Consider the following 26,781-nt stretch of genomic DNA (forward strand, 5'->3'; position numbering starts at 1 on the left):
AAAAAAACAAAAAAAAAACAGAGAGGCTGGGGATGTAGCTCAGTGATAAAACATGTGCCTAGCATGAACCCCAGCACCTCCACCCCCACCCCCCACAAAAAAGCAAAAACTAAGAAAAAAGTGAGGATACAGAGATGTTTGATGACAATGCCAGCCATAGACCAAAGACCTTTACCCTTGTGTTTTAAAGAAGGGAAGACGGGAAAAATTAAAGTGACACAGGAAGAAATGTCCAGCATTTTGCTTTAAGGCTTGTTTAGCTGGGAATGTTTTCTGAATGGAACAATCTGAAAATTAGACTATGTTGCAGAATTACAAAGTGAACAAACACTCCACATTCCAAAATAACTAAAAATTCTCAGGCATAATATCCCTTCCCATTGACTTACTCAAAAACAGAAAAAACGAGAGGCCAAATTACTCTAGACTTGGTTCAATGAAAATAACAAATAAATGAAAAGCCTGTTCCGAAACTGCAGTGGATCCTGCAGGAGGCAGGCTTCTGTGTATCTATAGTTCTGTTTTCATCTTTTTCTCATGTGATGCTCCACAATTTCCAAAATTTTTCAACTCAAGTCACTAAGGGTTGATTTTATTAGAGGCAGGAGAAAAGAGAAGTCAAATCTAGCACATTTTATTGTGACTACATAAAAGAAAAATATAAATCCAACTTTAAAGCAATCTTTTCTTTCTATTCAAATCAATTTCAAACTTTTTTTAATAAACTTTAACATTGTTAAGAGAATCCAGTCCATTTATGAAAATTAGTTGTACAATCAGGTTCACCCAAGAATGTGCTGACTAAACTAAAGAAATCACAGATTAAACATTTAACCAAAGGAACAGTGCAGGCAACATGAACACAGCGCTCTCACGGGAACTGATCTCATTTCTGTAGTCACTATTCCAGTCTATAGGTCTTTACACTATGCCAATTTGTACCCGGGTTTAATGACAGAAAAGGCCACGATTGCTAAATTTGTGGTATATATCTCTTTATGACTCTTAAATGTAAGGCCATTTATTAAAATGGACAAACCACAAGATGAAAATGAAGGCAACAGAAAAACACAAAGTTTTCACAACCAAAATATTAGCACAACCTTAAAAATAATTTAGAAGTTGTAAAGATATGTGGCAAATTTGCATCCCATTAACTAAGATGATGTCAATTAATAATTCTAAATAAATCTTTTTGAAGTATGACATTAAAAAGTCATTTTCAGTGTATATGTAAATAGTTTTATCACACGTTCATTCAACAGTAACTTTTGAAAATGGGTCATTTAAAAAGACAAAGTAATTTTCATTCTGTAAGTTTCATTCAACTTTACTTAGGGTTGAAGACACATGAAATGTGCTTTTAATGCATAAAAATCACAGTGGATAGCAGCAAAGGACGGGGGGGGGGGCATCAAGGAGAATCTGATAATTCACATTGCGATTATTCGGCACACTAATGAAAGATAATTCACACTTCTAGAATCTCAAGACATCCCTTTTTAAAGAACCAAAATAAACCCAAGACACCTTGCAGACACTTCCCCACCCCTTAACAAACTGTTGACTCTTACACATAAAATTAAAATAGTTATGGCAGCAAAAGATTCTGATGGCAATGAAAGTTGTAAACTGTATCTCAATCTCTTTTTCTTATTCCCAAAGTGCAAGATGCAGGGTTCTCAATCTTTCAGTAGTGCTTCTCCTGTAAATAATCCTTCATTTTGTTTGGCAAAGGCAGTTTCTGAATCAGGTCTATCCTGGTATACTGACGTATAACGAAACGACACAGGTACTGCAGAGAACGCACCTGCATGAACCGTGACACTGGATTGGTCAGTCTGACGGGGTAGGTTGCAGATCCAGGCAACCGAGACCTTGAATAACAAAAAGCTCCATTTTCAGAGTCCCTGATTGAATGCTCGATTAGATCAACTATGGATGTATGTCCTTCCACATCTGGTTGTTCATAAAAGCTAAACCTACCATTCGAGTGCTCAATTCTAGTGTGAAGTGTTTTACCATGGGAACGAAAGCTCAAGCTTAGAAGGTAACGGTCGTCAGAACTATCCCGAACAAGAAAAGAACCATCGGGCACGTTGGCTAGCTTCCCTTCTGCCTCCCAGCGTGTGATTGGTCCCCAGTACCATCCTTGTTTTGCAAGTTTCTTCAGCTCCTCCGTAAGGCTTGTCACAACCATGGGACCACTACTTTGCACAGAGTCATAAACCCTTGCCACCCCAGGGGCAGAGTTAGGATCAAAATTCAAATGACAGCGCATACTTTCAGCCACATGGGCATCTGTGCCCGTGAGCCCACTGAAGTTCCTTTGGATCTGATTAGTCTGCATTGGAGGTAGCAATGGCGAGAGTGGAGGGACCTCATCATGACTTGCTCTGGGGCTCTGCAACATGACTCCTGTGGTGCCAATCAACAAGCCATTCACTGACTGGTCTACAAAGATCTCTGGGGCAACAACTAGGTCCTGGTCTACCTGATTCTCATCTTCGGCAAAAGAGCTCCCTCCCACTTGAGGAGGAACCGCAGAGACCTCCATGGGCGAAGAAGTGTCCAGACAATAGCTGCGCGATCCTTCCAAAGGACACATCCCCTCGTCTAAAGGCACGGTGTACTGAATGTAGTCCTGAGGCACAAGTCCAATAACTACAGGCACGTGTTCCTCCAGGTGGAGATGCAAGTCTCCGTGGGGAGAATCTGAACGCTTGAGGGAACCATTCTGCTCCTGGCACACAGTTTCAGCCTGAAGGTCATGGAAATCCTTTCGAACCCCGTTCAGCGCAGGACTTGGACTAGAAGAGTGGACCAAAGCTTTGACCCTCACCTCCATTTTGATACAGGTCTCCTCAGAGTTCGTGGGTCGGAGAGGCCAGGGCGTGGGGCTGTAGTGGTGACTGCGGAGGGAAGTGGACCTGATGGGCCTCTGAGCTCTGACGTCCTTGAAGACCACAGGAGCCGAGGAGGAGGAGAAGGTGTCCTCCTCAGCCAAGCCCCCCGAGGGCGTGCTGCCCTTGCCCTTGGGCTTCTGCTTCACAGAAAGTCGCCTTTTCAGGGTCCCCATCAGGCTCTCGCTCTTGGATCTGCTTTTCCCACCTTTCTCATCTTCGCTATTGATATCACAGCTGGCCATATCTTTACCGTAGCAGCTACCAAACAAGGAATCATCTTTTCCAAAGTCACTGGCTAGGGATGGCTGTTGTACTACCATGAAATCAGTGTCTTCTTTACTTTTATTCAAATTAAAAGACTTCCGGAAGGTTTTAAGACTAATTTTCTTCATTATGACTAGTTACCTAATCCAAGGGATCAATTTCTCACTGGAGTATCACACTCAAACATCTGGAAAGGCCGCAGTGCTGCATCTATATATTTTTCCAGCCTCATATGACCACTGGAGCCATTTTCTAAAAAAAAAAATCAAAAAAGACAAAACACATTAAAATACCCACAAGTGATTTTGATTTTTCAAGTAGAACTTTCCACCAAAGTTTTCTTTTACTCAGTTTTAATCTTTTAGTTTCTGAAGAAGAACAACCAGTCTTTTCTTGAGATGTCAGCTCTTTCAGTTTTTTCCTATTACACCCTGCATGGTAGATCACTGTCTGCTACGCAGTGGGCATGTGGCAAATACTGGATAATATTTAAGAACAAGCCGGGCACAGTGGTATATGTCTATCACCTCAGTTACTGGGGAGGCTGAGCAGGAGGACTGGGCCAACCTGGGCAATTTAGTAAGACCCAGTCTCAAAATAAAATAAAAAGGGCCAGGAATGTAGCTCAGTGGTAGAGGACTTGCCCACCATGCATGAGGCCCTGGGTTCACCTGTACCCCCTCAACGACAGACATAAGAACAAGACCTCACCTATTTTATCCTTTTTATGCACCTTGCTTTTCTGTTTTATCCTTTTTTTTTTTTTCTTTTGGCACTGGGGATTGAACCCAAGGGCGCTTAACCACTGGGGCACATTCCCAGCCCATTTTGTTGTTGTTGAATTGTTTACTTAGAGACAGGGTCTCACTGAGTTGCTTATGTGTGAAACAGTGCTCATGTGTACCTTCAACACTAAATCTGACTACTTCCCTTCCTCTACCTATTTGCCAATCCATGAGGCACTCCATAGAACTTAGAGAATACCAGCCAAACTCATCCTCCAACAACTTACACACATTCTAAATATTTAAACATCTTTAAAAATATATAAATAAAAAGAATCCATAATCTTTGGAAAATTATCCATTTATTTTCACTAGTTCTTGCAGGGAAGGCTCATGCACTGTCACGTTCCTAGTTCCTAGCATAGAGAGGCAAAATGCCATAGGTTGAGCCCTTTCACCTCGTGCCTGAGCCCACTCAGCATCCTGGCAAATGACAACAGCTTGAACTTTGATCACAATCCTTAACTCACTCTGCATTTACTAAGCCCCTGTTTCACACACAGTACTGTATGGTTACCTGAAGACTAATAAATTATTTATGATCGCCTAATCCAAGAGGCAAAAACAGATGAAGGGATAAATTATAACATGAACCCATTAGAAAGAGTGGTAACTTAAGGATGCAGGTGAGAGAGGAGAGAGATCTGACAAATATTTGCTTTCAGTTATAGATAGCATTGGATTGGTATATAGCTAGAATCTGTATGAACACATACTTAGTAAGAACCATTCAGATCAAACAACCTATGGGGGATCAGCAATACCCTCTCCGTTAAATAAAGCAACTTTAAAACCATCTTACTGTCATATACTGTATTTTTTAATAAGACAGAAAAAAATAAAATACTGACAAATACTGTGCTACATCTACATTAAGCTGTCCTCAGGTGAACTCACCACATACCACCTTCTACTCAATCACTAGGTAAGTGTAACTGCCCTTAGAGCACAATCAGTAGCTATTCCAAGGTGGTAAGTACTCAGATTTGAGTTAACCCCGCTAAATGTGGGGTTCAAACAGTTCTGCTTCCCACTATCACATCCATACCAAGACTGGCAGCCACAGGAGAAGCAGTTGGTAGTTATCTACTTGAAAATTATTCCTTTTCAACTACCAATCCATATGTACCTCAATAGTAATAAAGAAATAAAATTCAATCCTAGAGATTAGAAACTATATAAATTTCTATTAGACCATATGGTCTTTTATTTCTCACACATTTTCCAGGCAAAGATTACTCTAGAATTTTTAAGAGTATCTATTTTTCTGTTTGCACTTCCAAAAATATATGCCATCTTTTTATAGGATTACCATCTGTCTTAAGCTTAAGTAAATGTTCTGAATTAGTTCTACTGCTTTTCTAATTGTAAAATTTTAAGTTTACACATGGTTTGAAAATATGTACAATGGTTCAAGGAAAAAGGTTTTAGATTCTTACAGTAAACTTTATATATCATGAACTCTTTTTTAAGGAATGATTTCAGGCAGCTGTAACATCTAATGCCAAAACATCAAGACAAATCAAATTACTTACTTCCAGCAAAATGGCCTTATCATCCTCATTTTACAAATAAATTTAAAATTTATCTTAAATTAAAATTCGCCCAATGAAATGAAATGATTTGCTACTAGAAAACAGCAGATCCAGAATTGGAACCTGGCTGTGAACTAACTGCCTCGTTTGTCTTCCTACCCCTTAAATCAGTGGCTCTTAAAACTTTCAGGCCCGGGATACCTTTACTCTCCTAAAACTTATTAAGAACACGAAAAGCTTTGTTTATGTGGATTATAGCTACTGAAATTTATCCTACAAGAAATTAAAAATAGAAGAGTTTAAAATATTTAATTAATAATTCATCTTCAAACAATATACTTATTAAGTGTTAACAGACAGCATTTCAGGGAAAAGAACTACACTGCCCCACTATAGAAGGCAGCGACAGAAATGGCACTGCTTTACATGTTCAGTCTCTTCTGCCACTCAGAGGAGACAGCTGGACTTAACTCCGCTTCGGCACTGAATATCTCACAACATGTTGTTTTAGTTGGAGTGTAAGAAGAAATCCAGCCTAGTTTAGAGCTATACTTGAAAAAGGAGGACTGTATCTTATTTATAACCTTTTCATATCATTGTGGATATTGTTCTTTGATATTATACCAAACCTCAACAAGTGACAATTTCTTAAAAGTTAATCAGGGCTGGAGATATAGCTCAGCTGGTAGAGTGCTTGCCTTCCATGTTCAAGGCCCTGGGTTCAATCGCCAGCACCACAAAAAAAAAAAAAAAAAAAAAAAGGTTAATCACACTGCGAAATCTGCAACCATATCAAAAATCATTTTCTCTATTACAGTCTATCGTGCATCTTAAATCAACCTTTTTCACGTGGGTGATTTTGTAACATCATCTATTAGTTATTTCATCACAAAGTCATGTTTGTGAATGTCACTGATCTCCTTAGAACACTCTTTGGTAGTGGGCCACAGTGACGGCAACGGCGAGCTCAGAGCTGTGCCTTGTGCTTAGAAGTCTGAACTGTGCTACTGGCAACAATACCATTGGCTATTCTCAGGGAAGTCACAAGGCTCACCTTGATCATTTACAAAGTGTCTACTAAAACAAGTTGAATAGTGTGTCTTTCAATTGTTCTTTTAAGAAAAAGTAATTTTTTTTCATGAAAAAGGTAGTAGATGCAGTCAGTAACTCAAACTGTGGCAGCAAGCACTTCCCCCTGCACTAGCCTTCCTTCTTGTTTAGTGTGCAGTTGCGCTTTCTAAATACACCCATTTCAAGGTAAGGATTGTAAAAAGATGTGTACTCAAGGCAAAGACTTAATGAAATTAATATTTTTAGCTTCATCAATGGCACAATCAAGCATGACAGAAATTTTCTTTCATATTTCTGTTTTGTTTTACCAAATTGCTTGTCAATAAAGAACATATGACCATTATTTAAGTTCACTACTATTACTTAAGTTTGCTACTATTAAGTTTGACATATGATCAACAATGTTCTCTCTAGCATTATTTTTTAAAGTTGTATTACTTGATAATTTGCCTAATAAGGGTAAATACATACTACATACTGGCCTGATATGTGCCAGGCCTTGATTTCAGCTTTCTGAAGATATTGTGTCTTACTGAGCTTCATGATCTACAACACCTTATAAACTCAGCACTATGCAGGAGCCAGTTATGACACTGTGGAACCGCCTGTCTGTATTTATTAAAGTCCCAGCTTCATTTAGGAGCTGGATAATCTTAGGAATAATAGTACCTATCTCTTGGGTTAGAGATGGAGTTAAATGTGCTACTGCATGTGGTGTCCTTAAAATAATGCATGTGTTAGAAGTATTTGCAGCTAGCAGTGGTACTAAGATTCTCAGTGTACAAACGGGAAAGCAGAGGCACAGGCAGATGAAGCCACTTGCTTAAAACTACAACTGATCAACGGATTCTAGAGCCCACTAAATCAATACACACACTTTTGACTGCATAATTTATTTTATAAGAAATATGAAATTAACCTAAATTGAAGGAAATAACAATCCACATTAAAAATTAGTGGCCTACTTTTCTGAATTATGATGACCACAATGTCAAACACATAGAAGTCCCAATATACTTGACTCAAGAAAGCAAGCTATGAAACAACACAGAGATGATCCTACTTGTGTGCACATTTGTACACCTAAACGTGCACATTCAGTGTCAGAGCATTTAATTCACAGAGTGAACACAGCTCTAAAGAATTCAAAAAGGGATCAGCAAGCCCAGTTGAAGTTCCTGTTCTCATTAATTCTTTCTGTAACAACTGAGCAAGTTTAACATTACTACAAAACAACTACCCACTTCCATACCTACTAAAGAAAATACAGCAGTCTAGATACAGGAACGCATCTGTGTGTCCATCACCTGGTATCAGGAAAGGCAGAACCTGAGTTCCTCAGAGCCAGAGGTAATCAGCTCTCCAGTCTTTCCAGTGCTTAACTTCACGACACAGAAACTCCCCTCATGCCTTGCCTCCATGTCCCACACTCGTCCAGTCTTCTGCCTCCCTCATCAACCACAACTTGGGGCTCTTCCAGTGGCTCTGCTCTCTGTGCCACCAGCAACAAAAACTTCATCCAGCCACTTCCCTGATACCCAAACCATGGCGCCCTTAAGTTCAGTTCACGTTGTACAGCAGTGGTTTTCATCATTCACTATGATTTCCTTAATTTTGCCCAATTCTTTGCATCCTTTGTCTCTCTCATTTTATCATTCCAGCTCACAACTTTGTCTTGACAATTACAAAACACTACACTTCCTGGAAAAGTCTGAAGACTCAAGCTGCAAACAATGGTCGAAAATAGGGGTGGACTCAGAAATGTGTTTCTACTGTAAAATTGTAACTCTCACCCCCGGAGGTCAGAATGTAGTAAAAATGTACATTTACCTTCTTTGCTGCTCATAAGAACTCCATTTAGCAGAGACTATTTCATCTCCATTTTACAGAAAAACAAACCAAACTTTTGATAGTTTAATACTTTGCTCAAAGTCACAAGGAAGCCACTCATACTGTGAAGGAAGCATACGAAAAGGTCTTTAAACTATTTGTCATTAGGGAAATATAAATTAAAACTGTAAGGAGATTCCATTCTTTACACTGCCAGCTGAAAAGCTGGAACATGATGTGTGCTACTATGACACGAAGCACAGTGAATAGCAGCCTAGGGATTGATGGCACTGGGGCCACTCTCCTGAGCTCACACTGCAGCTGTCACTTTCTAATGACCTGGATACTCATGGCTGGTTTCCTCATCTGGAAATGCAGATGAGAACAGCATCTGCCTAGGGAGATTCACCTCTGGCATGATGGAGTTAGGAGGTCCATAAATCCTCTCCCCCAAAGCTAAGTATAAAGCTGGATTAAACCACCAAAAGCAACCCTTTCAGCACAGAAGACATAAGCAGCATACCCCAAACTAAGACACTTAATGCACAGAAACTAGTGACCCTGAGTAAGGCAGAGGGAAGTACCCCTACAAAGGGAGCAGGAACCACGGAGGCAGAGGAAGGACACATTAAAAGTGCTGAAAAAATTTTTTAAAAAACTGTTAACCAAGAATTTTATGTTCAAAACAATGCAAGGGTTACCAGGAAAAATTAAACATGAAATAAACACATTCCTCTGAGGCTGAGTAAATATGTTGCTAGCAGGCCTGTCATATAAAATAAAAATAATTAAAAAATATATATATATGTATATATGGAAGTGCTTCAAATTCAAAGACAGTAACCTTTGGTGATAACTGGAAATGATAAACACATACATTAATGCAAAATACTGCATCTCTTCTTCTTTAAGGGACATGAGATGGTATAAATCAATAACTATAACACTACTGAAGTCATAACACGTTACACACAGATGTAATATTGTGAAATGGCATGAAGGAATTCAGGAAGCAACAGAGGAAGTTAAAGCCAAATGTCGACATCTTACCAGAACCAATATTATTTTGAAGTAAACTGTGACAACTAACAATACATACAGTGATCTATGGAAGAATCGCAAAGAAAACTACTCCAAAAATATTGTTTTAAAAAAAAGCCACAAGATGAATTAAACTGGTGCTAAAATATGTGCACTGAACACAAAAGAATGCAACACAGGAACAAATAGAAATAAGAAATAAATTTTTAAAAATCCAAAAGCAAAACAATAGGTATAAATCTAAAACATCAATAATTACAGTAAATGTGATGTGCTGAACCCATTACTCCAGGAGTCAGCAACTACAGTACAGTGTGTAGGCATAGGCCACCATCATGCTTTTTGCAGCATTCATGAAAATCCTCAGCAAACCCCATACTTAACAATCAAAGGACTGAATGCCCTGCTCCAAGAGTGAGAACAAAGGAAGGAAGCCTGTGCTCACCGCCTCCAGTGGACACTGGACTGAGGGGTTAAGCCAGAAAAAACAGTAACAAAATGCATCCAAACTGGAAAGTAAAAAGCATAAAACTACCTTCATTCACAGCTGACATAATTTTTTATGTAGAGAAGCTTAACACAACTATGTGTCTATAAATCTTGTTCCAACAACAGAATTGCTAGCAAACAAATATCCTTACCTCACACCATATGTAAGAATTAATTAAAAATGCATCACAGAACTAGATGTCAGAGCTAAAACTATAAAATTTCAAAGAGAAAACTTTTGTGATGTTGGTTTGGGCAGAGGGTTCTCAAAGGTAATATCATAAGGCACAATATTACATTAAAAATTATGAGACTTCAATTAATTTTTAAAAAATTAAAAATGTTCATGCTTCAAAACAAACAATTAAAAGAATGACAAACTACAGATTTGGAGAAAATATTTGCAAACTATAACTGACAAAGGACTTGGACCAAGTTCTTTATATAAAGAACTCTCTTGACTAAGGCAAATAACCCAATTTTACAAATGAGCAAAAGGTGAGGTCTAGTTCAGTGGCAGAGCATAGGCTAATGTGCCAGAGGCCCTGGGTTCAGTTCTCAGAAACACAAATGCACGCAGAGTGAAATACCTGAGTAGAGCTTTCACCAAAGATTTACAAATGGTTTAAAAAGCACATGAAAAGGTCTTTAAACTATTTGTCATTAGGGAAATATAAATTAAAACTGTAAGGAGATTCCATTCTTTACACTCTCTCTAAAATGAAAACAGCATATCACGTGAAGTTAAGGATGTAGAGCAAATGGAAACCTGATATGCTGCCGACATATATAAAGAAATGAATGATAGGGCTGGTGCATTTCAGACCTTCATCAGGTCACATGGATCATCTTGTTTTTTTTATAGCTGCATAGTACTTATGCCTCATTATGCATGTGTGTGTATGGGGGGTAGTACCTGAGAAACTCAAGTTTCTCCTTTTCATTTCAGTCAAATTTATCATTTGACCCTTTTACTGCCTGAAGAAAATTCTCTTACACTGAAATACACATTCTTGTGTATTTCCTACTAAAAAAAAAAAATAGTAAAGCTTTGTTTTCCCCTAGTTAATACAATATTGATTTATGTATGAGGTAGGAATTTAATTTTCTCCACATGGATAACCAACTGGCTTAACACATTCATAGAAAAATACTGACCTTCATTGCACCTGGACAGTAATGTTTCTAATGATATTCATTGCTGAATATAACCTTAATTGCAAAAATTAATTTGACAATATGAAACTTTTAAAAATCATACTTTCACCTAACAATGCTATTTTATGTATCTTCAAGAAATAATATGAAATCAAACCATAACAATGTTCCCTGTATTGTGATTTTAAAAAGAGTTTAAAAAATCAGAACATCCTAAGCCCAACAGTTATGAGAACAGTAAACACAATCCTTGCATATCTACACAATGGAACTTTAGGGAACCGAGAAAATTGATAAGTGTACAGTTATAAATAACATGGGGAAAGTTCATATTGTTCATTTGTTAAGTGCAAAAACACAGGAAACAAAATTATATGTAAAGTGTGGTCTCAATTATGTAGAAAGAATAGGGAGGAAAATTGGATCAGAAAGAAGTACAGCAGAACTATTAACGGGATGACAAATTATTCACAAATGTTAATTTTTAATATTTCATTTGGACAATATTCTGCATTGAACATGTAGTGTGTTTATAAGAATAAAGTCTACAGGTTTTTTTGTTCTGAAACTGCTTTAAGGAATGGCTGAGTAAATCCACCAAGTTAAAGCAAAATGCTTTACTTGGCTTTTAGTTATATCACAACCAAATAATAAATATTAGATGAGACTATTATTTTTGCTTTATTAGGACCTAGACAGCCTCCTCCTCCTTATTCCATGTAAAAATTATTTTCTGCAAAGCTGAAATGACAATTTCATACTGGTGTATGTGTGTAGAGCTATATAGATATAGACAAAGAGACACATAGACACACACAAATACATGTAGTCAGGAACTGGTCTTAAATATTCAAAGTTTAAATAATAAGAATGATAAACCTAACAACTTTTGAATAACACTCTACCCTCCTAACTATATTCCACAATTAATTACTGTGTCCACTCCCTGGCATATACCAAACCTCCAGTGCCGCTCCACTCCTGGCAAAAACACAGCACTAGTTAAACCCAACCCTTGCCTTCACCAGGCCTCCACCCATACTGATGAATGTGGATGGGAAACAACCACCCTGACTGCTCTCACTTCATATTTACAACCACACACTTCAGGTGGATCCTCAATACTGCCTGGAGATCAGACTGCACTTCCCTGATCCACTCCCCCACTCCATTCTGACCATTCCACAACATCATCACCTTTCCTCACACTGTAATGCCTGCTCTCCATATTCAGCCTCAGCTGATGCCCAAATTCCAACATCACTGAGAAAACGAAGGACATCAAGAAGAAACTGGACCCGCCCAGTACATCTATCCACTTGGTGACATCTGTTCCACATCTACCTCCTCCCAGCTCCTTTCTGAAGGCAGCCGCCCCAAACTTCATCTCCTAACAATTTTCCTGTTTCTCACATAAAAGCCAACTAGTCTTGACCCCACTCCCCCACCAGCCGTGGTTCCATCTCTCTAACCCCCTTAGCAGCACAACACCTGGAGAGAATTGTGTGAACTCAGGGAGCTAAAATGCCTCCCCTCTGGTTTTCTCCTGCAGCCACAGCAGAGCTTTCTCCGCATCCAGCACAAAGAAACTCCAGCATCAGTGCTCAGCCTTCTTAAATGCTCTATTTAGCTCCTTTGGCCACTCCTCTTTCCCTGACACCATTTGACCTCTTTGCTGCAAGGACACCATGCTCAGGGTCACTCCTCAGACTCCTCTGCAGGCTTCCCTCAAACTCTCCATGGAGCTCCGCAGCTCTCAGGCTTTGGTCCTCTCTTCTCCATCTATATTCACTTACCTGATAATTTCACTCATTCTCAGTGCTAAACAGCATTTATGTGCCACCCACTCCCAAATTCTTATCTCTTTATTCAAGACTAATATTCAAATCCCTCCTTGATGTTGCCACTTGAGTGTTTTATAGGTGTCTGAAACTGCATGTTCAGCACTAAATTCTGGGTCTTACCCACCCCACTTTCAAACCAGCTCTGCTTGCAAGATCTCCTACTTCCACTTATGGTTACTTCATTCTTCCAACTGCTCAGATCAAGACATTAGAATCAGCGGGGCAGAGTGGCACACATCTGTAATCTCAGTGGCTCAAGGGGCTGAGGCAGGAGGATCACAAGTTCAAAGCCAGATTGAGCAACTTGGCGGCGAGGCCCTGCCTCAAAATAAAAAAAAATAAAAAAGGGCTGGGGGTTGTGGCTCAGTGGTTAAATACCCCTGGGTTCAATCCCTGTTACAAAAAAAAAAGTCCAAAATCACCTTGGTTCCTTTCTGTGATACTTTACATCCAGATGTCACAAATCTCACGCTCATCTACCTTTAAAATACATGCAGAACCCAGCCACTTTTTACGACTCTACCCAGACAACTGTCCTCTATCACCTGTGTTACCGTCACAGCCTCCTCATTCGTTTTCTTGCTTTCTCCTTTGGTGTGGTTCAGTCTTCTCTCCAAATGGCAGCAGTGTTCAGGGAACTGGGACAGATGCTGACACTGGCTACTGCTACGACCCTGAGTAATAAAGCCCTTTTTCTCTGATGCTGGAATCCCATGATCTCTGCCAGCATCCATGAAACTTAGCAAGTTAATTTGTTAACATGTTAACTTACATGTAAGGTAAAACAGAAGATTCTTGGTACCAGGGATTGAAACCAGGGGTGCTTAACTACTGAGCAACACCTCCAGCCCATTTTTATTTTGAGACAGGGTCTCAGTTGCTTAGGCCTTCATAGTTCTTGACAAGTACATAAAAGTAAAAATAACTGATGTATAATAAACATAATAAAATTGCCTTGACTTCTTTCAGGGCCCACATATCTTACACTAAGCTCTTCTTTGAAAAGCAATAGGAAATGTTTGCCTGGTTACAAAGGTGGATACAAAAATTAAATATAACCAAGTTAAGAAAATGGACTTAAAAGTTCCCACATATTTTAAAACTGAATAAATTTAAAAAGAATTTATATTTGCTATTTTTAATGGTTCACTCATACTTTGTAGGCTACTGACAACCAAAACATGGGGTAGTTCTTACCTAAGTCTGCAGGACGATAGTAGTGAATCTCCTTTCTGAGTCTGTATTCCCATATAAAATGAGATTAATCTCTAAAGCATGTCCAATTCTAAAAGTATCTGATTCAATGAAAATAATAAAAATTTGCAGAGAACTAGCTATTTAACCTGCACAGGACTTTTCCGTGAACATTTCTTAGCATTTTTCACTGTAACTATGCTCAATACATTCCTGTTAAAGTGAATGTGAAGTATGTTCACAACTTCAATCACCAAAAACTGTTAATGGAGCCAGCTTATAAGATTTTAATCTATAAAGTAAGTTTTCAGCTCTCCTCAGATTTTTACATAGTGTAATTAAAAAGCAGTGCACTTATGTACCAACACATCCCTTTTTGGTATAGATACATACTGAATTTCTAATGTATACATTTTTACATCTGTTTTAGGCACTTAACTACTAAAAGAAGTATATTTTAAGAAATATATGGTCTTGTCTCTGGTTCCTGACACCAATCTCCTAAGTGACATTAAGTATATTTTGTTATTAATAACAAGCCTTTTTCAAATACACCTGAGTTTACAATAATGAGGTGATTTAGAGTGGGGCTCCTAGAAAGAACAAGCAATCACAGTGGGGGAGCTTTCAGCCCCATCCTACAGCAGAGGCAGAAGGGGAAAGATGGAGATCAAACAGAAGGTGCAAACACTCTGACCAAATTCAGAAAGCTCTGGACTCAGGAAAGCAGTGAGAGGGAGGGGTACCTAAGAGGGCACAGAAGCCCTTACCCTGCCCTGTGCACCTTTCTGTTTGGCTGTTCCTGAATTGTATCCTTTGTAATAAACCAGTAAATAAAAGTGAAGTGTTTCAGTGAGTCCTATGAACCATTCTAGTAAACTGCTGGGTCTGAGGAGGAGGCCATGGGAACTCCTGACTTACAGCCAGCCAGTCAGGAGGAGCAGCCCAGGACTTGCAACTGGCACTGAAGTGGAGGCAGGCTTGTGCACCAAGCCCTCCACCTGCGGGGTCTAGACAGCATCAGAACTGAAGAGAAAGAGTTTTCATGTCAGAGAACTGGTTCAAGTAGCAATAAAAATGGCTTATTTCTTCACTGTGTATTTCAGACTGGGTTTTTTATAACTATTAAACATTTCTGACAAACTGATAGTTCACTCAATCTGAAATCAGTGAAGACTTCGGAAGCACTGATAAAGAAAATCATGTACATGTACCCAACAGGGTACAGGGGCCCACGCCTGTAATCCTAGCTATTTGAGACTGTGGCAGGAAGAGCACAAAGTTCAAGGCTGGCCAAGGCAATTTAGTAAGACTTGTTTCAAAAACTAAAAAGGGGTAGGGATGTAGCTCAGTGACAGAATGCCCCTGAGTTCAATATTCAGTAACATTAAAAAAAAAAAAGGAATGAAAGAAAATATAGCACCCCCAACTTATTAAGATCCTTAAACGATCCCGACACTCTCCCTACCTTATTGACTAAGGTACAATCAGGTGACCCTTTGAAATAATGTAATAAATCCTGACTTCTAGAATAAGAAATGTGAAACATTTTAAATGTAGTTATTTTAATACAGTTTCCCTATATATAAACATAACTGACAATTACAAATTAAAACCAATTAACATTTTAACAAATGCTAATAAAAATATTTTAGCTGAAAAATATTACAAATTCCTTAAAAACCTTACTACTTTCATTGCCTATGGGAAAGTATAACTTACTGATTAATCTACCAAGCAGAAAGGAGCCTTTAAGAATTTTTGACAAAATGTGAACTATTAACAGAGTCCAAAGAAGAGATGGTTTGCTATTTCTGTGTTGACTCGGGGTCTGATACTATAGCAAATAGGGCTGTGAAGAAGTCCTTCATCAGTTTTCATTCTCAAGATTGAAACATATAAAAATCTCTTAAATATACTGTTAAAACAAAAATCTTAACTTCTGAAAAGCAATATGTACATAACTTTTGAAAAGTAACAAAATTGCTTTGACGGCTCTCTGAACCTTAAGATCGTAATACAAAAGCTCCAATTTAAAAAGCAATTTGTTAATTATTCAAATGCTTCTGTATATGAATATATAAGATATTTTCATTTAGTTTGTACTAGAGAATATGTGCTTTCAGTTAAAAATAATATTCTCATTTTCTGAAGTGCTACCCAAATTAAGAATGGGGTTTTAGTGCAGATTTGGGATGTAAAAGGTAATTCATGCAAGATTTATTATTAAATGTACATTAAGAGCCAATGTAAACCTCATTCACTGATCATTAGAACTATAGGGGATCTTAGATAGCAATAACTATCCAACTTAATAAGAGTCCTATTAAGTAAATAACATAAAGACCTTACAAAATAGAAGGATTATTTCCTTTGTAATAAAACTTGAGTGTCAAAAGTAATCATGAGTGAATTCCCAAATATGAGATCTCTGTTTTTAAAAAGACCCAACTTCAAATAATTCATGTTACCCACTATAGATCAGTAGGCATTTCATAAATTAAGTTACCAGAGATCAGTAACATAGATGTGGCTTCAGGAGATCATGAAATGAAAACTCATTACAATTATTTAAAGAAAAATTACATTTGGCTTCCCTCAAAATAAAGGTTTTAATATTCACCTATGCTAGCAAACCAAACAAAAACTATTAAAAAAGAAAAAGAGAAAGATATTGATTAAACATGTACTTCTTGATCTCCACTATCACCCTGACACACAGACAATGAAAGCTGGAAAGCAAATTACAGTCAATGATAACACTGTAAGTTGGCTTAGACAAACTGGAGGAAACTAAAATCTAAGTCGAGGCTTGGCATGCAGCTCAGGGGTCGAATACTTGCTTAGTATGCACAAGGCCTTGGGTTCAATCCCCAGCATCACAAAAAATATTTTTTTTTAACTCGGCATATAGCTAGCTTCTTTTATTCAGCAAATTATTTTTGAGATTATTCCATATTCTTTTAAAAATTAATTTGTTTATTTGTTTTAGTTACACAAGACAGTAGAATGCATTTTATCATGCATAAATGTGATATAATTTCTCACAAAATTTTTTTTTAAATAAAACAAAATCCAAAGGCCTACCAGAAAATACCAAAAACAAGTTTTAGAAAAGGTATCATAAATCTAAAGTAAGTCAGATGCTATTCTTATTTAAAAAGGGGCAAGGAGAAAATAGGGGGAACTGTAAGAAAACAAAACATCAATGTCAGAATTAAAAATTCAATGAAAGAAAAAGTAAACAATACCCCTCCCCCCCCCCAAAAAAAAGACCAACATGAAAAACTGAGCTAAAAGAATCAATGGATGGCGGCTGGGGTTGTGGCTCAGCAGTAGAGCACTCACCTAAGGTGTGCAAGGCCCCGAGGTTCAATCCTCAGCACCACATATAAATAAACAAATAAACAAAGGTATTGTGTCCAACTACAACTAAAAAAATAAATACTTTTTAAAAAAGGAATCAATGGATCAACTCAGGAGTTACTAAAGCCAGTGAAGAAGACCTTCAGAAAGAAAATAAAGGAGAAAGAAAAAAAATGAAAGTTTAAATTTTCCTGGAACTAAATAACACAAGTTTACAGACTCAAATAAGTGATCAATGAAATGTTTGGTACATCCCAAAAAAGACAAGAACAATAATTAAGCATACCATGTTGAAATTTTAGTATTTCAGAGATAATACCAAGGTCTTGAAAAATGTCTAGAAAGAGAAGAAAAAAAGATACACAAATGCTTGGGAAGCAGATGGCACCTGACTCAAAGATGACAATGGAACAATGTCTTCGAAATTCCAAGAGAAAATGTGCCTTCGTTTATGGCTCAGTGACTCTCTTGTGGTCATCCCCATTTCCTGGCATCCCAGTAGCACCACAAGCCTGATTCTGGCCAAAGGACTAACAGTGTGTAACCCCTCAGCCCGCTTGCACCCGCACCCTAAACCTGGAGCAATAGGAGAAGGCCTGCAGGTAAAAGTGGACTAAGGCAAAGGAAGACCAGCCCATTCCAGACTTTAGGAAAGCAAGAAATAAACCTTCATTCCACAGTGAGATTCCAGGGTTAATCTGTCACTGCACATAAACTATTCCATACTGTCTAAAATAAGATGCACCCCTCCCACCATCTCTCTCAGGAAGGGGCAAGGAGGATGAGCTAAAACAAAAACAAGGAGCCCCACCATGGAAGCAGGAGAAAAGAACTTCCAGATTGATGGCACAGGCTCCTCCTGTTTCAGATCCTGACCCTGCTTTCTGTATCTCTCCCCAGTCAAACACAAGGCACTCTCCAAGAGTCAGCTTCACTGCAACATCCTCCATGAAGTCACAAATCCAAATGCCCAGCTTCCACAATTAAGTTGTTACATCTGGTCTCAAGGGCAAGAAGACTGTGTCTATGAGACCCCATTCTTAAATCGGCTAGTGTTCTATGATATGTAACTTTAGGCAAACTGTATAACCTCTCCAGTCTCAATTTCCTCTCCAGCTGTGTAAGGATGAAGATGGGCTACAATCAATAAGGGTCCTTCTAGCTCTAAACTGTGGCAATTCTGCAAATGTATAAAACCACCAAAATCCTAATACAATTATGGGTGTTGGTACCTGTTTATACATTCTGCCAGACTGGGATATTTGATAAATTTTTTCCTTTTTTTTTTTTTGAACTTTTTAAAGGCCATGTCAACAGACAAAAATGACTATTGTCAAGAGATAATATTTCAAAAACAAACTTAACTTTTAACAAACACCTTCATTATGATAAGATCAAACCAAAATTTACACAAGGAAAGTAACATGCATACAAAGTATTAAGTCTACCAATGAAAATTCACCTTAATTTTTTTTAAATTATAAAAAAATTTTATAATTTAAAAAACTTTCATTTTATTTTATTTTTATGTGGTGCCGAGGATCAAACCCAGTGCCTCGCACATGCCAGTCGAGCGCGCTACCACTTGAGCCACATCCCCAGCCCAAATTCATCTTAATTTAAAAGTGTTCTAACACTGCAGCCTCAACTTTCCAGCATGTTAACAGTGTGGTCAGAGTAAGGTCTACCACAGGTACAACCATAAGCAGCAGCAAACAATGGACCCTTGGAGCTCTTACTGAATATGGCTTGTTTAAATAATTCTAAATATTACACTACTGGAGTTTTTATAAAAAATCTATTAAGCACAAGTGTATATGTTAAATATAATTTTGTACTGTCACAAAACTGCTATCTTTAGATGAATGGCCCCTTCAGAGGACCAAATTTACTTGCTGGAAATCTCAGTATGCCACAGACCACTAGGGTTTACAATGTTCAGAGGCCACTGAGCTATCAGAAGTATCCTGGCTGTCTCCCTCTCTCTATTACTATTCAAGAAGTTGTTGCTGGAGAAATAGGTTAATCAACCCCCAATCTCCAGGGATGGTGCCCTTTCAATAATTTCAAGAAAACATTTTAACGTGGACACCACGAAGAGCAATAAAACAGCATCAGATCAACATCATCAGAGCACAAGAGACAGAAGGCAAGTGCCTGCAAGATCTTGCACCAAAAAACTACAAAGGCCCCAATGCCAAATTCTGTTCCAGTGGTCACCCAGTGCCAGGCCTAATCCGCCCCACCCTAGTAGCATGCACCACCAGTAACACTCCATGAATGCCCATCTGCTTTCCTTTTATTTGTTTTTCTTGTCCCTTTGGTCTCACACCCTTTTTCCACACTGGACTTCTTTGACAAGAAAACCCAAGGGATTGCTAATTAACTACAATACTCCTTTTGACTAATCTAGTATATCTTAAACTAATTATTACTATTAACACTTGTGTATTCCAGGAGCTTGATAAAGACAGATATATATATATCAATACATATATATCAATTTTTCATACTGAGGAAGACACTACTATTATTTTATATGTAAACAATATAAAAGCTTAAAAAAATAAACAAAACCTGTCTACAAAATTCAAGTGTTAAAATTCATACATACATCTGCATCTCCATGAGAGACTGCCTGCACTGGTTGCAATCAAAGTCATCTAAGTCTCTGGCTTGTCTAATTCCAAATCAATTTTTCCTTCTTGCTTGACTCTACATCAGAAAACTGAAGATGCCAGGGAGCTCCAGATACCTGAGATTTTGCTGTACTAAACTATGTAAGCTAATGCCAAGGAAACTGTCCTTTGCAATGGTTACTTTCCAAACACTAAATAACTACACTTCCACGTGCACCCATATGGAGAGCCAGGTAGAATCCCAAGTCAACTCAGACACCCTGAGGCTGCACATTGTGTAGGGCTGTGTGGGCCACTTATTACAGGGTCTTGATTTTACTAGTGCTGTGATTTATTCAGCTGAGCAAATCAGCTAACACAGGAATAAACAATATAAATAAGCAATACAACCAATAAAGCAATACAAACACCAACAGTTTTCTAAGATCTACACAGAACATCTTTGCCCTTAATAGGTTGGAAAATATATTCCCTTTTTTATATACCATGTCGCTCCTCAGAGGCCAAGCCCCTCAGGATATGTTAAGGACACAAAGAGGACAGACAGCCCATGGCAGGCCTGCTGCCCTCACACAACATGCATTGAGTGGACAAACTAGACACAAGTACACAGAAAAATTACAGACAGCAGTAAATGTGACAGAGGAAACATGAAATTGACTACTAGGGATTACTGAAAGGACCCTGAGGTAGTCAGGGAAGGCTTCTCTGAGGTACTGTTGCTGGAGGAAGATCTGAGGGAGAACCAACCACACAAAGAGCCACTGAAGGGCACTGCAGGAAACAACCACCATGTCCAAGATGGGAGTCAGAACACAGCGTAGAAAGGTGAGGGCCTAACTCTGTGGAAAATAGAAGCAGGCAGAAAGAGTTTGAAATAAACATATTCTTATGTTTACTATTTTAAATAAACATATTCTTAGCTGGGCACGGTGACACATGCCTGTAATCCCAATGGCTCAGGAGGCTGAGACAGGAGGATTATAAATCCAAAGCCAGCCTCAGCAACTTAGCAAGGCCCTAAGCATCTCAGAGAGACCTGCCTCAAAACAAAAAGTAAAAAGAGCTGGGGATGTGGCTGTGTGGTTAAGTGCCTCTGGATTCAAATCCCTGGTACCAAATAAATAAATAAAATAATATATGGAAATATTCTTCCTACAACTGTAAAATGGCTTATTATCCCCACTCTAGCCACATATGAGGAATAAGACTTAGAGGCAATTCTAACCCTGCTCTGGTCAAACTGCTAGTAAATGGATTTTATTAACACCTCCTGACATCCTCTGTGTGAGGTGTGGGAACTGAGAGCCTAATGACTTTATGGAAACATCAACAAGACCAACAGCCATCTACTGATAGAAACAACTGTCCCAAGCAAGGAGAATTTGATGTCGTGTGGATCATCCACAAAGACCCTGATGTCAGTTTAAGAAAATTGTGCCCTGAGTCCTGAAACCTTCACTGACAGCTAAAACAACATGCCAAACTGCACCACAAATGACTCAGAAACATTACAGCCATCTCACTCTCAGGACAACAGAACACAAGTCCCACCACTGCTTCTCTTTTAATACCTTTTTATTAAATTATTTCAATCACTCCAGTCATTTAAGAAAGTTTCTCCCTTTAGGACATATGCTAATATTAGAAATTTCTTCCTTGTAAAAGGAATAATTTTACAAGAGTACTTGGGGACCACAGATGTAAATGCTATGTCTAGAACTACAAGAGGTCAGAGGTCTGAAATAGATAATCTTCACTTCCAATAATGAGGGCAATAAACAAAACATCGAAAGGTGATCTCAGCAGCAGGTCACTTATTTATCTACCCTTATTAAGCAATGAAACAGAAAGTACACAAATACACTAGCTATACCAGAAATAAGGGGAGGTACTGTCCTCAAACTTCCAATGCCTGCATCATACTTCCAATGTGTCCATTAGCCTGTTTCTCATAATGGCATATTTTTAAGAGACAATAATAATAACTGCAACAAACTCAGAAATGACATAACATTCCCAGTTTTTCAGAGTGTATCATGACTTTTAAATAAGATCACATGATTACTTCTACAAGCAGAACAAAACACAAAGTTGCCTGAAAACTAGCCAAAATGGAGAGAACTAGTAGGATTTCCTCTGAAGAGAGGAGTCACACAAGAAGAGTCTTGTGTGATTCCTCTCTTCAGAGGAAGACCTTGTGACTTAAGACCCTTGATTTTGCCTTTAGACGAGGACCTTAAAAAGAGCACCTTTTCAACTCTAAAGCAAGACTGCAGGAAAACATAGGAAGGGAAAGTGACCAAGAATCTGGTTGGAACTGCAGACCTGGTCAACACAACACCCAGTGCTGAGCCAGGCACCCAAATCCCTTCCCTGCCACTCCCTGCAGATGGCCTTTCAAGGGAGGGAGGCAGGTGACACCCTGAGGGTGTGCCCCTGGGTGGAGGAGGGACTTAAGGCTGACCAGTCTTCCACAGTAAGGAAAAGGGGCAAAGGGTAAGTACTTGCTATCAAGTCAGAATGTTAAAAAATAAAAATATAAAAAAAGAGAAAAAGCATTTTCAAAGAGATGCTGAATAGAGTCCCAAAAAAGAGGTTCAGAGAATAACCTGGCTGATCATTACCCAGCCTGGAAGTGAAGAGCTCTTGCAAACTCCAGATTATTACCTTCTCCTGAGAATACCTATCAAGTCAAATGCCAGGAGCCAGCATATAGGAAGAAAAAAGGAGGGAGGACGCGGAACCAAAAGGCAAAGTCCACATCCTCCAGCCGCTTTTTTTTTTTTTTTTTTCCTTTGAGCAGGGTATATCCTGAACCTTCCCACATCCATGAAGGCAGAATTGAGGAGGAATTGGACTGGAAGGTGGAAAATATCCGAGACTGCACAGGGTTTCCTGCGTTTTACCTGTGAAAGCTGGTAAACAATGCCATTCATGTTTCTAAACAGCGCTGACTCTTCAGGGCACTAACTACTTAAAATCCATTCATTCAAGCCCGCTAGGTTGTGGGTCCTGGGGGGTTAAAAATAAAATCTCCAGGTAAACTGCTGCTGCCGTGGCTGGGAACATCGGATGTTTCACCTTGAAGCAGACATAAGTTTACTTTGTTTGATTGCAAACGTATCTTTATTCCAAGGCACACAGAAAATTAAAAGCGTCTCTGGGAGCGGCCGGCGTCCCGATTCTCAGCACCGCGGCACCGGCGGGCTCCGCGCCGGCCCTGCACACCTCTCAGCCGCGCGCCTCTCCCGGCCGAAGCCCGGTCCCACCACCTCTTCCCACCAGCCCCCAATTCCAGAAGTGGGGCTCCATTGCCCACTGCCCTGCGCTGGCACACACGCCACCGCGCTCGCTCGGGTCCGGCGCCGGGACCTGCCCCGGGCGACCCCCGCGCTGCCGCGGGGACCCCGGCGCGGTCCCCGAAGTTGCCAACTCGCGGGCGCGCCGAGAACCGGGCCCGCGGCGCCCCGGGCGGTCTCCAACTCGCCGCCTCCCGCCCGGCCCGGCCCGCGGCGCCCGCCGCCCCCGCCCCACGCCCGCCCCGCGCCCCGGCCGCGGCCTCCGGCCCGCACGCCGCCTGGAGCAGCGCCCAGGCCCCGCGGCCGCGGGCAACAAAGGCGGCGGCCGGCGGGCGCAGAGGCCGAGGGTCGGCGGCGCCGCCGCGGCCGCGCAGGCCTCGGCCCTCCCGCCGCCGCGCCCCGCCCCGCCGGCCCTGAGGCGGCCGGGCCTCGCCGCGCTCACCCGCGCCCGCGGCGGAGACGGCCGCGCAGGTCCTCGGCGGCGGCGCGACACGGGCGGCCAGAGCCCGCCGGCCTCCCGCGGGCCCCGCGACGCTCACCGGCGGCCGCCCGGGCCCGCTCCTCGCCCGCGCCGGCGCGACTGCCGCTCTCGTCCCCCTCGCCGGCAGCTCCGCCCCCCGCCGCCTGCCTCCGCCTCCTCCGCGGCCTCCTCCTCCTCCGGCTGGGCGCGCGGCCGCGGCGCCCCGGCCCGAGCCGAGCAGTGCGAGGACCTGGCGGCGCCCCGCGCCCTCTGCTCGCCCGGCGGGCGGGGCTCGGCGCGCGGGGTGGGGCGGGGCGGGGCGGGCGCCAGGGGGCGGGGCCGCGCGGCGGGCAGGCGCGGGGCTGGGTCTCCCGCCGCCCGGGGCGCGCTCGGGGCCCGCGCGGCCCGAGCCCGAGGCCCGCGGAGACCCGCGCAGGCAGAGCCACAAGTGGGACCCGGCCCCGCCGCCCCTGCGGAGGCCACCTTGCCGTGCACTCCTTTTTACTGGGGTTTGCTGCAAGTTCCCCATTGTTTGTGCCCCGGAATTCCAAGACAGCTGATGTGAAGTTGTGCATTCATTGGCAACTTGACTCATTTCTTTTAGAGAAATGTGCTTCTAATGTATTAGCACTCCCAAAAGAGTTCGTTATTGTCCGTGAGAGTCAGCAGGAATTTTTTATTTATCTTTTGATGATGAGCAACTAAAGATGAATATTCATACCTCAGTAAAGCTGCCAGAACATAAGTAGCATTGAAATCTAGTTTAAGAGTTATTGTGGACTTTAAAAGTTGTGTTTCTTGAATAGCATGGACTTTTTAAAAGAAAATTGGAAGTACAAAGTAATAAGTCTAGGGGAAAAGACTTATAAAGAGTGCTCAAGTGTGAATTTCTACTTAAATTATATCTCAGCAAAGCTGTTTTAAAAATGTTCAAGTAATTAAATTCCTTAAGGTATCCAACATACAATAAGAGAAATAGTTAGATCTGAGGTGATTCGATCCATTTTTATAACTGGATAGGATAGCACATGCAAAGTTGATATCATCTGTTCAGTATTATTCATCAGACTGCCCTCTACTATCTTCAGTTTCAACTTGAACTTATTAATAAAACACATTAGTCTTGCCCCGATTTAAATGCAACTCAATTCCTCAATGTGTGATTTTAGTGAATAGCAGAATGTACACTAGAATAGAATTGCTTAAGAGGTTAGTGGTAATAAGTAGTAATTAGGAAAGAAGCAAACTTTCCCATCCCAGCAGTGCTAGGGCCAGTGTCTTCTTCTTTGATCTGGAACAGAGAACAAGCCTGGGGTTGTGCAGTTGGATCTGGTCAAGACCCTGGGCCACAGTTCTGGCAGAGCTGGACTCCAGCACAGCTCTGGCAGTTCATGCCACTATGGGACCTTAAACTAGGTTCTCGCTTGTAACCTCCATTTCTACTTCACAAAAAGCATGTGGATGGGTTCTAGTATTAACTATGTCAAATTATTTTTACAATTACAAAATATACAAAAACCACATGAGGCCTAGTCTGCAACGATTAGTATTACCAGGTAATAAATATCTTATGAGTCAGATGTTACCTTAAACTCTTTTGTATATATTGTGTCCTTTAACTTTAACAGTAATTCTATAAGGTCAGTATTAGCATCATTGACATATTACAGATGAGGAAACTGAGGCTTCCAATATTTAAGTAGTCAGTTGCTTTCTCGAAATCACATTGGTATTGTGAGACAGAGCTGGAATTCAGTTTAGGTCTCTGTGACTCCAGAACATGAGCTCTTAACCACTAAATTAAAATAATAGTGATAACTATTAATACTCCAGAACATGAGCTCTTAACCACTAAATTAAAATAATAGTGATAACTATTAATAACATAGCAACAATTGTAGAAATAATAGTATCTAAATATACTATTGAAATCTTTATGCTTGGATAAATTCCAAACACTTCTTGGCAATAGACCTGGGTTCTCCTCTTAGATGACTACCATCCAATCTTTCTTTCTGCCCCCCCCGTATTCCTTTGGGGGAAATCTTTTTTCCACCTACCTTCAGTACAGCTAAGGAATATTGTCATTAGACTCTTGACCAGGATTCACTAATGATCAAGTGATGCCACCATAGTCATGCATGGGAAAGAAAGGAGATCAGATTCACTGTAACTCAGTACGTGCATCAAATTGACCCTGGTGCTGACCTTTAATCGCCACCTAATGTAGCGTTGTTTTGCTCAGGGTTGTCTGTTTCTGTCATTTGCAACCACAAAACACTGTCTGATAGATACAACCTGCTAAAGAAGTTGGCCAGGAGTCAAACTGAAAGTCTATCCTCCTAAGCAGGACAAGGGAAAGATGTTCTGCTGCTTCCTCTGAAGAGAGCATCTGGAAGCAGAAGGACCCTTAACTGATTACCCTCAAATCTTCACTTTGCAAAGAATGTCCTCATCTTCAGAGGAGCAGACCAAAATTTCACATGTCTTACCCAAAGTGGAGAAGTTAAAAGTCAAGTCCTGACTAAGGTCTCTCGATTGCAACTTCAATTTGATTTCTATTTTTGAACTTCTTTTCTTCTCCCAGAAGTGGCAAAGAGGGAGCTGAGACTTGAGAAAACTCGGTAGAAGTCAATAAGATATACTATGTTAGCCTGCTACTCCCAACTTTTCAAGTACACCCTCAGTGCTAAAAGCACCCACCAGTCTTCCAGGTAGGGCTTCATAGTAAGCAAATTCCAACACCCCCCGCTTCCTCACCCCTTTCCTGTACCCTTGTGCTGCCCCTTTCTATCTCTGTGGTTCAGATGCTATCTGTCTGCCATTCATTCAAAGTCCCCTTGTACAATACTGGTACTGGGCAGAAAACATGGACCTGAAAGATTCATGTCCTTCCT

At 40.5% G+C, this 26,781-nt stretch overlaps 1 protein-coding gene across 2 annotated transcripts; it reads right to left on the bottom strand.

Moving 5' to 3' along the window:
- On the bottom strand, positions 1-24,022 carry Socs6 (suppressor of cytokine signaling 6). 2 transcript variants are annotated; one of them, XM_071602639.1, is made up of 2 exons: positions 23,964-24,022; positions 1-3,422 (listed from the first exon to the last, which is right to left on the bottom strand). In XM_071602639.1, the coding sequence occupies exon 2, from the start codon at positions 3,296-3,298 to the stop codon at positions 1,691-1,693; it is 1,608 nt and encodes a 535-aa protein (XP_071458740.1). In that variant the 5' UTR covers positions 3,299-3,422; positions 23,964-24,022; the 3' UTR covers positions 1-1,690. The 2 variants fall into 2 exon arrangements, with proteins under 2 accessions (XP_071458740.1, XP_071458739.1); XM_071602638.1 differs by lacking the exon at positions 23,964-24,022 and adding an exon at positions 23,867-23,955.
- Between the last annotated feature and the right edge of the window lie 2,759 nt (positions 24,023-26,781).

The sequence above is a fragment of the Marmota flaviventris genome, chromosome 16 (genome assembly GCF_047511675.1).
Source record: "Marmota flaviventris isolate mMarFla1 chromosome 16, mMarFla1.hap1, whole genome shotgun sequence".
NCBI lineage: Eukaryota > Metazoa > Chordata > Mammalia > Rodentia > Sciuridae > Marmota > Marmota flaviventris.